This window comes from Pholcus phalangioides, unplaced genomic scaffold, assembly GCF_987345545.1.
Source record: "Pholcus phalangioides strain wild (caught in Gottingen) unplaced genomic scaffold, Ppha-v1.0 ptg000011l_1, whole genome shotgun sequence".
In the NCBI taxonomy this organism is placed as follows: domain Eukaryota; kingdom Metazoa; phylum Arthropoda; class Arachnida; order Araneae; family Pholcidae; genus Pholcus; species Pholcus phalangioides.
Genome location: NW_028301604.1, coordinates 2,252,606 through 2,269,333, shown reverse-complemented (window position 1 = coordinate 2,269,333; position 16,728 = coordinate 2,252,606). Strand labels below are relative to the sequence as shown.

Sequence of the window (16,728 nt, the reverse complement as noted above, 5' to 3'; positions counted from 1 at the left end):
GGGCCAAATGAAGTTTGCACTTTTATTAATGAATATATTTTGAATAACATACCTCCTACTGCAAAAACCCTCTATTTGTTTTGGATGCATGTGGTGGCCAAAACCGCAACACTGTCATTCGATACGTGATGACACTAGTGTCAACAGGACGATTTGATAAAGTTGTCCAACACTACCCAATAACGGGGCCATTCTTTTCTCCCCTGTGACCATAACTTTGGTGTGATAAAGAGACACATAAGAGAAGGAGTGATCACATATATTCGCCAATAGAATATGCAAAGATGGTAGCAGAATCAAGTAAAAATTGCAAATTTACCAGTGTATTTATTACACAAAGAAAACTTCTCTGTTGATTTTAAAAGTTGGTTAAATTCTACAAGAAGAAAGTTTTATCTACAGAATCTTTGGGAAATAAAGTTCCTAAACGGAATAAAGTAGAGTTCAATACCTCAAAGTTCCACATTTTTAAATGCACAAGCACAACAAAGGTATGTTAAAGGTCTATGAATACGCAGATGAACTAAAAACGCATACTTTCAGGGTTTCTAAAAAAAACTGATACAATTCAGTTTTCTACTGAAAAAGCCTACACTGATAAGTGCCAAATAAACTCTGAAAAGATTGAGGACATCAAACTACTTCAATGATATATTCTAGATGAGTACAGTACAGCATCAATTATTTAAAACAATTGGGGACTGGGGGTGTTCGGGCAACTGATTTCTTAAATAACCGATCATCTACGGAGAAAAATTGTACCAGTGTCATGGGGAAAATATGAAACAAAGAAACAGTGAAATCAAACACAAACTGTATATATTTTGTATCATACAGCTTACAAATAACACAGAGAACTTACTAGCCTAGTTTGACAAGTTCAAAATGGACATTAAAGTACTATGAAATACAGTTTGAGAAAAGTTCAAAATTTTTCCTTTTGCTTCAGAGCTGAGATTCATTTTTTTACTGCTAAACCTAGCAAATGTTTTAAAGACAGCAACTAGACAGCATCACATTTATCTTGTTTTTCTAAACACTTCATAGCCGTCTCAACACAGTGAATTTGCTGAGTACATTGCTTTCAGTTAACCGATGTTTCGATTGATTGGTATTTGGATAATCAATGCTTTACTGTACTTACAATTTTATGATGAGACATCTAATTGGCCAACCTATGATAGCAAGGACAATGAATAAAAGTTTGTTTTCCCATTGTTTTCAACGCTTTTTTATACTTTGATATAGTTCCATCGTATATCTTCAGTAGATACTCACTGTTCTGTTTATTGGTTTAATTTTGATTGTATATTCGAAACGTTAAAAAGTATTTACTTTTAACATTTTATCATGTCAAAAGTATTTACTTTTAACGTTTTATCATGTCATAATTTTTGAAAAAGGCATCAACCCACTCATTTTCCTGGTTTTTTATGGACTTACGGTAAGAGCTATTATGACCTAAAAAAAGGTATTTTATGCACAATTATAATAGATGAGGAAAAAAATCCCTCAAGTCTAACTGAAAACTGGTCTGTAAATCAGTTTTTCATTATTTCTCCCTTATGACTCAACATTTTTACTAAAAGTTGTAACGCTAGAGAAAGAAGTTTTTAGACATTTGTTTTTGTGAGGATGACTGTTTTGTAACTCATAATAATGGAGAAAAATGCAAAGTTATACCCAAGTCACCCTACAGGTAGGGTAACTTGGGTACAGAGTAATAGAGTAGTGTACCCATGCCCCCCCCCCCCTCCGAAGGCCTGACTACTCTATCGCCTTGATATTTCGCTTTCAAAGCACATGCTTTTATCTCACCCAACTAGAAGTAATCAGGGACAAATAAAAAAGTATAAATACATAAATAATGCATAAAGAATTATTCTTTTATCTGAAATAAGAAATTAGAGCATGTACCCAAGTCACCTCGTTAAAAATATAAATTTCAAACAAATTTGTATTTTTCATCGTATACATTTCATCAAATCTGTTAAAAGATAGCAAATTGGTATAAGCATGATTTCTTACTTGAAAGCTACTATATTGGAATGTGATAATTTCCTTAAATGTTTGATGTCTGTTTCTATTTTTTCTCGAACTTTTTTCACAGCAACCAGCTTGTTGTTTAAACTTCCTCGGAAAACTGCCCCCTGAGCTCCACTTCCAAGCCATTGCAGATCTTTAATATCTTCAAAAGGAATTTCCCAGCAATCTGAAAAGGTATTACTATTTGATAAAAGTTTATTGGACAATTAAATTAAGGAAAAACTAAGTTGAAATTACCAAATTTTTTCTTTGCAAGGATGAGCTAACTTTTCCAATGTATTTAAAAAAATGCATTAGCACTACTGTTTTGCATGGCAGCTATAGAAGGCTGCAGTCAGAATTTTTTTTTGTCCACCTAAGCAATTTCCCACCCCCTTCTTCTTAACTCAAAGGAATACAATGGAGGAAAAAATAGCTAACACATAAAGATTAAATAGAGGGTATTGGATTCTTCTTGGAATATTGTTTGATAACAGAACAATCAAAACCACTCTTCTCTTTTTGTCTACTAATCAAATATAAACAAAGATAGCCTACCAAATTTGAATATTTATCTCTTGGATCTGAATTATACATCACTAGCATTTGTTGAGAAAAATATGTAAGCGAAAGGGTTAAATTTCTTGCCATCATTTCATATATTTATAACAGGGTCCTAATTATTCTTTGGCAACCAGGTCAGTATTTCGGAGCACGTAAGCTAATTAGACTTAATCTGAATCTGCAACTCAATTACTTTTAAAAATTATGTATAGGCTTTAGCAAGCCACACATTTTTGACAAGCAATCAAATTAATTTTTATAGATTTCAAGCGAAGATTTCTAAATTCCCCTCCTCTTCCTCTATTTTCTCTTAAACGGTGTAACACATAAAACATCCGAATTGAAGTTTACTTTTTATTACAACGAATTCAGAGGTGGTTGGAAGAATAAAATAAACAGAAATAAAATAGCAGAAAGAAAGCAAAGTTTGTAAAATAAAGAGTTGATAGAAATGTGAATTCATAAAAAAAGAGAGGATTTTAACATTAGCTCCATGACATGCTGTTCGGGACAGAGGACCAGTTTATAAAAAAAAGCATATTTGTAAATTGGAGGTTCGTAAAATCGAGCATTGACTGTATTATGAAAACAATAAGTAAGAGAGTTACAATACGTAGGCACTCTCGTGAGAATTCTAATATCTGTCTCCAAGTAGCCAGGAGATTAAGAGACTGATCCACTGAACGACTTGAGTTGCCTGTTCTTTCTCACACAGTGCTACTAAAAACACTTCAAAACCCAGGAGACAGAAAAAATTATACAGTTTTAGTTTATCACCTTTACAAGAATATTTGCCAATACTATGTAGTGAGAAAATAGATGAGACATTTATTAGTGCAGAGGTTATTCTATAGAAACAAGGAGACATCCTGAAACTATCAACTAATAAAAACGAGCATTTGTATACATACATGAAGCACGAGAGAGGGTTGTCATCTGTATGTGAAAGGACTCACTCTCTCTCTTTCTATAAATTTCATTCTCAAAAAAAGGTCTCTTCACATTCTCCTAAAGTGATCCTTCCACTTTTCTGGGGCTGAGTTCATCCTAGATCGGTGTATGCCATCAGGTTTTGGAGACCATACTTAGAGGGACATTGACTTGGTTGAGGGGGTGCAGAGAAGAGCCATGCATGCTCTTGATGCCACATGGGGCTTAAGCTATGAAGAGAGACTCGATTTTGTGAAAATGTTTACATTGGAAGAGTGCAGCTATCTGAGGAATATGATTGAAGTGTTTTAAATTTTCAAAGGGATGGATAAAATGGACCATAAATGGACCACATTGACAATCAACTGCTTTGATAAGGGGACACCAATATCATTTGGTAAAGGATAATTCTAGGTTGTGGTGTTGCAGAGAGTTTTTTCTCCAATAGGGTTGTGAATAAATAGAACAGCTTACCTCCGGAGGTCAGGAATTCTAACACGATTGACACGTTTTACAAAGAAATACGATAAACATATTGGGATAAATCCAGAAGCTATCCATACTCAGATGAGACAACCATGATTTTTATGGGCACTATCTTTATATTTTGTCATAATTATTGGTTTTTTATTGCTCTTATTGAGTTGCTGTATTTTTGAGATATAGTTTAGATATATATTTCAACACCCATATTTTTTATGGGCATTTTTTTCAGCCATCTCATTGGGCATTTTGTCTGTTGTGGTCTTTGTATTTATAATTAATATAAAGAAATTTTTTGGAATCACGATACTGGAGTAGCAGAGTCATCAACTGCCAGCCAACCAGTGTCATATAGGTTTTTCGAATCACTAATACTCCAATATCCCCATTTGAGTGGTGTCATAGAAATACATGTGTTGAGTTGCCAGGATATAGTCTTCTGGTATCTAGACAATATCAGTATTCTTGTGTGAGGAGAGACTTATTCTAAAAAAAATCTTCAATATCTGAGATTGTTATAATGTAGTGGAATATTGCTTAAATGAAGAGAATGAAATTATTTTTGTTAGTGCATAAGGTAGTGTGATGCAATTTTTTGATGCTTTTGTGTTTTAAAAATTTTTTTTTTTTATGTATAGGAATTTCAAAGATTTCATTTGATTTTACGGAGAGAGGGCATAAATTTGACTGCACTCAGATTTTACCCAATCAACTCGTATGATGTGACATTCACGTCCTTTTATAACTGGTTTTAAATTTCATTGACATGAAAGTCAGGCACAGTATACAAAGTTGTAATCTTCATGTAATTTCCAAGATAACTAAAACGAAAGGATGCAAACATCACGTCATTCAAGTTGATTGGGTTAAGACATGTTTAGTTATAAAATTGTTGTTGGTAGCTGAATGATGAAGCAGAAGTTGTACATTTGTAATATAAAGTAGATTGGTTTTGTAATCACAACCCAGAATTTTTTTTTTTTGCACACAAAATTTCATCACCCTACACCCTATTATTTCACCTGTTCGATCATTATTGAACTAAAACTTACTCACCTTTAAGCTCTTGCAAATTTGATTTCCCCAAAATTGTCCACACTGGTTTGAAGCACTTCAACAAGCCATCAAACCATCTGAAAGACACCTGGTTTCCTTCATTAATACAAGCATCATATTCTTTTTTTTCCACAGCAGAATTAGAAAGCTTGTTTTTTAAAATGTAACTTCTACCATTCACCTGAAATTCAGGATTTGTCGTTGGGAAATTGAGTTGACTTTTATCGATTTTTTGACAGGCATTCCATGATTTGCTGCAAGGAAAAAAAAAACAAAATTTTTCTTCAAAATTGTGTGTAGAATATAAATAAAATATATTTTGGAAAATGTGGATAATATATTAAATCAATTTCTCAATGAAATTGTTTTAACTGAATGATAATACCACTGAGTGATTACTTAAACTAGGTAATTTAATTTTAGACATTTCAAGAAAAATGCCTTTAACACTAAACAAAATCCCTATATATACACATTAGCTATGATTGAAGCTTGCAAAAAATAACTCCACCTGGAAAAGGGTAACTTGTTGCAGCCTATAGAAACATACACACATTAAGGAACTTCATTTTTCAAACTTATTTAACCCATAATTTGGAACAGCTATCTCAGAGTGGGCTTTGCTTCATAACCCATATCAACATTTCTAACGATGACATTAATAATTTCATTCATATAAATCAGTTTTCCAAAGTGGGCAATATTGCAGGGTGGTAGAAGCTTCTGGTATAACATAGGATCCCATGGATTGGCTTGAGTTGAAGAACGATGAGAAAAAAATCTGAAGGGACAATGGTACAAAAAGTTAGGGAACCTTTGAAAAAAATAATGAATATCCTGTGAAACATGGGTAAATATTTCTTTTACACTAAAGTGATAAATAAAACGCCAAACATGAAAAATTGCCTGGAACATATTTTTATTTAAAAAAGCATTGAAAATATGGACCAAAACATATATAAAAAAAATTAATATTTTTTCGTAAAATCAGTATAGTTCTGTTGCTTTAGAACAGTTTTTCCATCCTACACCCCCCACTCCCGCCTAGATAACCCATTTTCTAAAATTTAGTTTTCCATAGAGCACGGGGAAGGGAAAGGTAAAAAGTGTAAATTTTCTGTGTCCATCCTTTATTAGAAGTACCTCGGAATGCTAACACGGAGAATGTGCGATAGTCATCCATCCTAAGAATAATTCTTGATGAGAGAGAGAAGGAAAAACTAGCATTTCCAGAATTTTTTGTTAATGTTACAGCAAAAGGTTCATAATTTTCAATTTACTATAACTTAAATTGGGAGAAGGGGGTGTCTTCAATCTTTTTCAAGTTGCATGCACTGCCGATACCCATTATTAAAATAAGAGCACCCTTTGAGCACGTTTGACAAACGCATGCCAGAAATTGGGATAATTGTAATCCTCGAATACCATTAGTACAGTGTGTATAATTGAGACATTGATCATGAGACAGTGAGCATGAAATCAGACACAAGCTTTGAGCACTCTTGGTGCTTCTGGGACACTGTGGTGTTCACAAGCTACAAGTTGAAAAAATGACTGACTTAAACACATATTTGTTTTGTATTTTTTGCATCAGCTCTTTGACAATCACTCGCAAATTACTATGAATAAAGGGATTATCATTATAAGCTGTACTAACACATTACATTACTTTTGCTATATACATCAAGACTTGACAATCGCAAAATAATTTGGGTGCCAGAAAATGTTTTTAGGAGCCCAACATTTTTTTTTTGTTGAGAAAAATGAATCCAAAATACGTTTCTTTCAAATTTTCAAGGTTTTCAGGTTTTATATTATTAAAGTTATATTATTTAGTTTTAACTATAAAATCTAATTTCATCATTTAGAGACTATATCACAAATTTAATTGAAAATACAAAAACTAAAGAAAAATAAAATAACCACCACCATAAAATCTTCATATAGAGTTTTTATAAAAATCTTCACTAACTCATCATCTAGATCTCCTTTACCAAGAGTATGTAGAACAATACATGATGATATTGATTTTAGTGAAGGTAGTTCTTTTTTATGCTTTCTCAAGTCAGATGTACTGGAAGATGTACGCATGATGGAAATATACTTTTATTAGCCTAAAAAAATCGTATGAAAACATTGAAACGCTAAACAAAGGTACAGAAAAAAAGTTCAAGAACATTGTGAACAAAATTACTCATAAAATAAACAGATAGATAAAATACATGTTAAGTACACTAATTGTAAAAACATTCTTTTTATTATTTTTGTCTATAATCATAACAATCAGTTCAGTTATTCTCATCCCACACATGGATATGTGTTCCTGGCTGCATGTATCCATTTCATAGTTGCTAATTAAATCTTTGGCCAACTCAGTCACTGTTGTCTCAAGAGCACCAGCAAAATGCACAATACGTTTAACATAATAAAAGTTTGTTTTATTCTCAGATAAACTAATGCACTCTAACCAAAAATAAAAAGTTCAGTAAATTTATAAAACATACTTAAATATGATAGAGAGCACAGCACATTCACACACACAATAGTCATAATGACATCAATCGTTGGCAATATTGATTTTTGCAAAGGTAAATCTTTTTGATGTTTTCTCAAATCAGATGTATTGGAGTACCCAAGTACACATGATGGAAATATGCTGCCTGGCAGTCCAGGCCAGACTTGGGGGGGGGGGGGGGGGGGTGTGCGCGAGTGAAAAGTGCGGTTCAACCAGGCCGCAAAATTTCAGGAAAAAGGTCGGTAGTTTTTTTTCTCTGCCATTAAAGGATAATAGGGCTATATTAACCACGAAAAAAACATGCTTAGAGCATCAAAGGAAAAGGGACACACAAAAGAAATCTAATAATTTTTGTCCTTGAAAACCTCCCCTCTCATTTGAGTTATCATCTGCTCTGGAGGTACCAATAGTGTGCATAAGGTGTGTGAACGTTTGTACTTTTTATCCGTACAGTGCTTTAGCTATTTATGTTCTATAGCAGCGGTTCTCAACCTTTTTTGTTTTTTGACTCGTGAAGCCCTTTCTGGTATATAATTTCTATGGAGGAGCCCTGTAGACCTATTTTTTATTCATTCATCAAAATTACTGATTTATTATTATTCAAAAATACTTACAATTATTTTTCCAAATTTACTGTTTTTTGTATTTTTCTCAAATTCTAATCATTCCCACACAGCCCCAAGGGCTCCGCAGAACACCTGTTGAGAACCGCTGTTCTATAGTATTTTGTAGCATGGACATCTCTAGATGACGGTTGCCCCGGAGCAAGGCAACTTCGACTTTCCTCTGGAGTGTTAATTGCATGCCTTCCTGGGAACCTCTAAACTGTCATGTTTCCCTAGCAAGTCTAGGGCAACCGCAGATAGATGCTGCCTTCATTTCCATCCCAACACTATCGGATGAAAATTGCTGCATGGCGATATGACTGGAGTTGGTGTGCGGTAAAGTAGCCTCTGACTGTGCAGGTAAGGGTTCGAATCCTGGTTTGGGCATGGATACTAACACCAACAAATTCTCTGGACAGATAATACGGATCTCTTGGGAATACAATAGAGAATGAAATAAAAAAATAATAATAAATAATCAGCCAAACGCAGATAGTTCCTTTCTAGGTCATAACTAGAATTTTTTGTGTGTATGTGAACAAACATGACTTTGCGGCTCCCACCTCTGTAAAATACAATAATTTTATAACATGTTTTTTTAATAATGTCTAAAATTTGCTGCCCTTTTGAGTTTGCCCCCTTCCCTCTAGTTACGATCCTTATTTATACAGGTCAATCCCAATTTTCTTCAAATTTTCAATAAGCTAATGCAAGTTAGTTCATTTAGCCTTTGACTTTCTAGCAATTTCATCCACTTGTGTGGGTCTATCCCAGATATCAATATTTTCCACCTTAGTTCATGTTATTTTTCTACAGCACAGTGGTACCTCTCTTAAAATGAGAGAAATTTAAGATATAATATACATTAATATATTATTAATTCAGTGAAATCTCCATATAACAATATTCTGAGGAGTAAGAAAAAATATTGTTGCAGAGGGATTATCGTTATATAGAAAAGTAATATTATCATCATGCATCATCAAATTCATGCTGTTGTCATCTTTCTTAAATCGGTGTTGTTAGTACCAACAAAAAATGTGCTTCTGAGTATTTATTCACAGCAAAAAATTTTAATTATTAGTTGATAAACAAAATTCAGTTAGAGACGTGTGTACTGTCCCTCTAAAGAGGCTTATCACAACACACTTTGGTGTATGGTGTGAAAGTAGTGATACTGAAAACTTCATCAACACTTACTGTGATTAGGTGGTACCAATTAGATATTATTACACCTCCTCAGAATAACTGAATATATGACGTGTTTAAAAATATATGAAGGGGATTTCGAGTGATATATAAAAAAATAGCAGCAGTTTCAAGATCTAAAAAATTATCGTTATGGAAAGGTTTATTGTAGTAAAGGATATTGTCATATCGAGAGGAGTTTAACATCACACTATAGGTGATTCCTAACACGATTTGAAAAAATATTGTTATAGAGGGATTTATCATTGTCACTGCATATATATATACTATATTCATGTATATATCATCACAGCAGGGTTATTTTAACATTACCCAGAGACCATGGATAAAGCAATGACCTGGGCTCCTACATTAGCTTGAGGTACCTGAGAGAGAGAGAGAGATAGATTATAAATCCCATACCTACTCTAAAAAATCACGGTAACCAAATCTCTAACACGAGGCCCTTTGTGCCATGTCTGAGCGGGTCTATACATTACCATAGATCAAATAATATGGGTGAGCTTATCCTATTACCAATTTGACCCCTTAACGATCACGAACGAGATAGGTCTATTTTGTCCAAACGCAAATGGAGGATATTCATTTCAGCTCTCCCTGTTTTTTATCTCTTTTCTCACCATCACAAAGCTTTATTGTAACCTATGAATGGAAGTTTTTTTCCATCCGCATTATTTCTATACGTCTGTTTAGCGATATTCTCCCACATATAATGTATCTTTCTACAATATATTTATAAGAGAGGGAGGACAAGAAAGAGAAGGTGGGGGGTGAAAGTGAAATCTATACTGCTAACAATCTTTTCCCTCCTCCTTCCTTTCTTTCAAACCGAGCACAAGTCAGGTCCATCACCATTTATGGGCGATTTACTACCTAGTGAGTTGTGCCGGAAGTGTAACTGTGTGTGTACCTAACAGTCTGAGTGCATATGTAGTGTTGTGTTTGATTTTTCAGTGCTGCCATCTATATTTCCGAAGGGAAGTGAGTGATGTGTTATGATTGAATTACATTTTTACTGTTTGTAGGTCTGTTGCTCTGTGGGGAGAATTTTTAAAGAGGAGATCGGCTCGCATTCGAGCCGTGAAGTTGGGAACCACAGAAAACCAACTTTAGCCGACCACCACTATGGCGATGGTGGGGTTCGAACCCGGGTCCTCGTGATGCGAGTCTGTCACTATGATAACTCGACCACCATAGCGGCTTTTCCTCCTTTTACAAGACGAGTTAAATATTGGACCATTCACCAAACTTTTTGAACTCATTTGCATCATAAGCGCATATATGCGCAGAATTTTCCTGACCATTATCACCAAAGCGCATATATGCAAGCTAGTTTTTTATGTATAAGAACAAAACACTAGAGTACTATCATACTGTATGAAAATACTATTAAATTTAATTATAAGGAAAATACACTTACTGCCTTATAGTGAAAGAACTACCCATGATAGGCCTAGGTTATAAATTTTAGCTGTGTTAAAGAGGACAACTCAAGTTTATTTTTAGGTTAATAACGTTTGATGTGAGCATCATTAGTGGCTTTGCAGATGTTTAAATGGTATTCAATATCTTGCCAAGTGTTTAGTAGCATTTCAGGTGTTATTAAATCAGCAGTTGCAGAAATATGTTTTTGATATGGATCTGAAAGACTCCACATGCTACTCAGCTTGTACTCGGTGATTAAAATGCACCATCGATTTGAATTCCGCTAACCAAAACACACACTGAACTCACGTTGCAGCATGCAACTGTTGTGAAAAGTGCCTCAAAGCAGCTGTCCACAGAGCACATGAGCGACCTCAGTAGGAAACTTGGATAAAAAAAACCTTGGAGATGCCTCAGCACTTTCATAACTAATCACGTGTGGTAAACCAAGTATAAGCCTTCAGTTTTGGACACCTTTAGCACGGACACCCTGCATACATAAAGCATAAATACAACATCACATACTAAAATAAGAAACAATTTATTAAATTTCCATCAAATGCATTAAATACGATTTACCTTGCAATGGAACAGAACAAAAAATTGTTTCCTTCACCCCATGAAATCACCCAAGTAAATAAGTTCATAGTCAAGATCCTACAACAATAAACAATAACAATTAATTTTTTTATGAGAAACGTCTCCAAATTGTTCTAATTTGTGTGACATAAAGGCCAGGTGGATATTTACAAAGAACATTGAGTTGAAGGTGGGAAAAGTTGTCTTAAACCTTATGTTTATCCCAACACATGACAGCGATTCCTTTCAATAACAATACACGACCAAACATGAATACTCAACAAATAAATTCATACCTCTCTCTTGAATGTTAGCTACCCATCTCCAATGCTTACGTTCTCTGTTGAATACACCGTAGAAGGAATTTAAATAACAAAAATTATGATTCCAACCTAATATTAATTTTGTTATTAAACATAATATATAAAGCATCAATCCTTTTCATATAATTTACTTTAAATTTCCAAAACAGAAACTTTCACATTTTTGGAGGAAGACGGCGCTGCATATATGCTATGTGTTCACTTTCCTGGAAATGGTTACTGCAATACACGCGCTATTGGTTAAGAGAAAGCGTTTTATTGGCTCGGCTGTATATATGACGTCATGAAGAAGCAGGGTTTCTCAACCAGAGTTCCGCGGAACCTTAGGGTTCTGTGAAACATTGTTATGTGTTCCGCACGAAATAGTTGTGGCAAATAGTTTTAGAAATGCAAAGTTTCCTGAGAACCACTCACTTGGAAAGATTAATATTATTTGAGGGTTGCACAACGACTTTGAGAAGAGCTGTTACATATCAGATGACCACTTGGCCCGTTTCGTCTTCTTTTTTGGACGTCCGGATGTTTTTTTAAATAAAAATCTCTCTTTTTTATTTCCAAGAATAACTTTAATTTGTGATACTTACTAAAATCGTTGATGAGGATGATTTTCGTAATCTTACAAATTACATTACGATAATTATCTCTATAAATATAAATGTTCATCTCATATGTTTGTCCTGTTCGACGTTTTTAACGTGAAATATATTTCAATTCACTACGATTTGCAGTATCACTTTACTTCCACCCTATTGGCAATCTTTTAGAAATTTAGCTATAAAATTGCCAATTTTTCACATAACTGGTGACTATTTACAAACCCCAATTTTTCTCGAAGAAATATGGTCACAATATATTGGAGGGTAAAGAAACAGAAGAGCGCGTTCTTCAAACACGAGATGTTTTTACAACACAAGTAACTTCAGAATGTAGATCAAATGATGGGTGACGGAATTCTGAAGCATTTTGTATCCCTTCCCGTTAGCTTGTTAGCATGATATTCATTCGATGCTGTAGAAAAAATTCATAATTTTCAATTATGAATGCTATTTTTGAATGTTTATGGATACTTTTCGACAACATGATAGAGTATATTCAAAATAATTTTCTATAACATAACATTTGGGCGCGGTAGCCCAGGTCGATAAGATACTCGCTTCAAGCACCAAAGGATGTTTGGAGGTGTCGGGAGTTCGATACTCTTCTTGTCAGAAACTTTCCTGACGCAGGGGTACAACAGAAATGGCGAAATGACCACAGAAAAAAATTGCTACAGAATGGAGTCCCACATCAAGGGGTTAGCACACCAACCTTTCGATGAGTACAAAGAAGGCTACCGTTCGGAATCTGTAATAAATTGTAGGTCCCGGTCTGATTTGCGCTCATGTACAGAAAATTACAATGGTGCGACAAAAATGATCATGATGTTCTCTGGATCGGTCCTGCGAAATAATATAGGCTAGTCAATTCTCGGTTTACGAACTTGATTCATTCCGGAACGGAAGTCTGTTCGTAAACTAAAATAAACTTCTAATACGGCAACCAATGTAAAATGAATTGATTCGTTCCTGAGACCCTGAAGATTTTCTCTTGTGGAAAACGTAGAACCAATGGAAATCATTAAACTAACACTAAAAAAACCTCCCCAAAAATACGAGAGATAGAATGAAAACGATGTGAGGGCTATGTCTGGCTTTGTTAATATTATTTATAATCTAAGAATCAAAGACCTCTAAATCTGGCTACAATATATTTCCAAACCAAATTCATGGCTCCGTAAATCAACATAGCCATAGACATAAATTTTGAATATTGTGGATTTTTTGTAATTGTAACATTTGCAACTTTTCAAATGTTTATCTACTTTTTTTATTTTATTTTATATGTTTTATATTCGGGTATTATATGTATGCATAATAATTAAGCACCCGACACCGCCTAGTCCTTCATCCGTGGCAATAGCTAAAATTGACAATTGTCGATAGAGCGTGGGCAGTGCACATCATTAAATAAAAATGGTTCTGTAAATCGCGCGCTTGCTGCCAAGCCTTGTTGATAAGAACTATGCAAAGTAGGACATTGAAATAATGTTCCTAGAAGTCACTGACCGTTCGTTATACTGTATGTGGAATGGAACTAGCTGCACTATAAAACGAATACATTTTCTTTCACTTTAAAATGGATACTTTTTACACTTTAGAATGGATACTTTTTACACTTTAAAATGGATACTTTTTACACTTTAAAATGGATACTTTTTACACTTTAAAATGGATACTTTCTTCTAAGTATTCGTTTTGTAGTGGAATATTAAATCTGACGGGGTATTTGTAGCGATTAATTATCGTTATTACTAATCGTTGATTAATTATGGCACAATAAAAGTGAAATCGTTAATTCATCATTAATTAATTAATGATAATTATTATACTGAATGCAACGGAGTTTTTATGACGATTAGTTATTGTTAATACTAATTGTTAATTATTTATGATATAATAAAAGCGAAATTGTTAATTAATTATTTATGATTAATTGACGATTTTACGCGGGGGTGGCGGGATCTTGTGCGAATCAGTGTAAAGATAATTACTATAGTGAGAGCTGTGGCCGCTCCCTAATCCCTGTCACACCACGTTCGTGGTTGGCGGACCCTCTTAACTCCTCTGATATATATGATATAGTGCTATAGTGATAGTACACGCCCTAAAGAACGACACAAAGGAATTAATATTGAAACGTGATAATATGAAATCAGTTAATTATCAATGAATTATACGATAATTAATTAATAAGTGTCAGGAACTAATAAGTTCATTTTTGTCAATTGATTCATTAAAAACGGGCTTTTATTGTTCGGATTTAATTAATTATTTAATTATAGAGGTTACTAAATTCATTCGTTAATTATTAAATTTTAATTATTGAATAATTATAACTAGCGACTCGAAATTAGGTTGTAGTTAAACATATAAATTTTAAAGAGATGGAATGAACTGTACTTTAGTTTGAATGATATCGACTAAAACGGATGTTTTTCACTTTAAATATAAGTGCAAAGAATCCGTTTTAAAGCGCAAATTATTCGAATTATAGTTCCATGTAACAAGTGCAAAGTATTCGAATTTAAGTGCACATAATATTACCCCGTTATCAGAGACGTATTTATGGTTTTGTCATATACCGTGGGCTACATGAATTTTGGCACCCTCCTCCCATTCTAAGTCTAATTATTTTGTGACTACTCTTTCCTCGAATTCGCCAACGTGTGCTTTAATTCTTGCTTGGCTTCCCTCCACTACTCCTGCAAGTATACCTGTGTCTCTAAGTCACTCCCACGCTCACACACTCTCTAAGTCGCTCTTTTTGTCATTCACATGTTTACACAAGATCTAGGTCATTTACTGACTTGGTTCCTCACTCTGTAAGTCATTCTTTCGTTCATTCACATGCTTGCTCAAACTCTAAAGCCGGATTTTCCTAGAAGCAGGTTTCTACAGTGCGTGCAGCGTGAAACCTCTGATTGGTTAAGAAAACCTGAATTTCAAGTTTTTAACCAATCAGCATTTTCACGCTGCATACGACGCAGAAATTCTACTCCTAGGAAAACCCGGCTTACTTTTTTTCCCCCTCACGTGCTTGCAAACTCTTTAATTCACTCTTTTGGTCACTCACTGACCTAGTTCCCCTAACGATAGGCAGAGACAGATTTATATTTAGGGTTATACAAATTTCCTTCTAACATTCTAATAATTTTCTTGGCCACTTATTCCTCAAATTTGCCGCCCCTCTGAACTTACGGCCATTATAGCCCATTAAGTCCCCCCCCCTCCCCATGTGAATACGCCGCTGCCGTTATATGTCTGATATTATTGCAAAACATCTTTGAAAAAGTTTAGAGCTCCTTAAAGTTTGAAACGACCCATTGACATCCAGGCTGGATAAAATGAGTCATGTTTGCGGCAGGAACGTAAAACTGGTTCCTGTCCCCATTCTGAAATGAGCGGTTCTGATGAAATTTAATTTGTGAACCATTTTTTTCTGCCAAAAAACAAAATAAAATAAAATATTGCAATAAAGCCGCAGACTTCTAAAATATGCTTCCCTTGGGATTTTTTCTAGCTTGCGTGCTCGCAAACCAAATCATTTTTTCTTATTCACAAACCGAAGATTGACAAAAATGATACGATTTTTTACTTTATTTTTCTCTTTCACCGTAACTGGGGGGAGGGGAAAAAACTGCCCTGGATGACAAAGTTTTGGGGGCAGCAGATTTAAGGTGGGAACAAAAACACCGTTATAAAATCATAGAATTATGCAGTGGTGGGGCGGAAAAACATGTTAGCTCCCCCACCCCCCTAAAATGAGAAGTGTCTTAATGTATGAGAAACAAGCCCTTCATAGCACAGCCCCTGTATCCACTTATGGTAGAGATACTCGTGTTAGCGAGTAAAATTTAACAGCCACCCAAAATGCGAAACCAATCGAATCTCCATATGTGTGTAACGAAGTTACTTGTTCAAACAACAAAATTCGTTACAGAGAAATAATTTTCAAAGTACAGTAAATTAAGAAAGTAAGAGCGTTCCAGTAAGATTTTGTTATAAAGACTCTTCTCTATATATTTATGTGTATAATTACGGAGGAGAGGATGCATCATCTCGGAATAGCGAGACTATTAAATAAAGCTCAAAGGAGAAGGCGCCGAAGCTTGTCAAGCTTTCCCGTCTCTGTGATGAAATTAAATGGACTCTGAGAAGCGCTGATGGATAATAAGCACGAAATATAGTTTCCGGGTTTCCAAAGACGAGAATCCATTATCGTTTTTCAACTTTGCTCGCGTGTTAGAAGTCAAATTATTAGGAAATCATCATCTTTATGGGCATCTTTTTCTCAGCCACCTCGTTGGGCATTTTGCCTGTTGTGTCGTTGTATTTGTATTTCAAAGTCTTGTTCGCTTTAATGCTTTAAATTAATACGTTAGTTTTGTGTTTATTTCGCAAATATCTATAATGAG

General features: G+C 34.5%; 1 protein-coding gene across 3 annotated transcripts in view; it reads right to left on the bottom strand.

The window, feature by feature from the left end:
* The window catches only part of LOC149079939 (uncharacterized), a 45,239-nt gene extending 33,317 nt beyond the window's left edge, over positions 1-11,922 (bottom strand). For 2 of the 3 annotated variants that reach the window (XM_089238829.1, XM_089238830.1), the window contains exons 1-5: positions 11,688-11,922; positions 11,392-11,469; positions 7,031-7,172; positions 5,059-5,312; positions 2,029-2,212 (exon numbers count right to left, since the gene is read on the bottom strand). In XM_089238829.1, coding sequence (XP_089094955.1) covers positions 2,029-2,212; positions 5,059-5,312; positions 7,031-7,149 — 557 coding nt within the window. In that variant the 5' untranslated portion in view covers positions 7,150-7,172; positions 11,392-11,469; positions 11,688-11,922. The remainder of the gene's footprint in view (positions 1-2,028; positions 2,213-5,058; positions 5,313-7,030; positions 7,173-11,391; positions 11,470-11,687) is intronic. The other variant, XM_089238831.1, reaches the window with a different exon arrangement.
* Between the last annotated feature and the right edge of the window lie 4,806 nt (positions 11,923-16,728).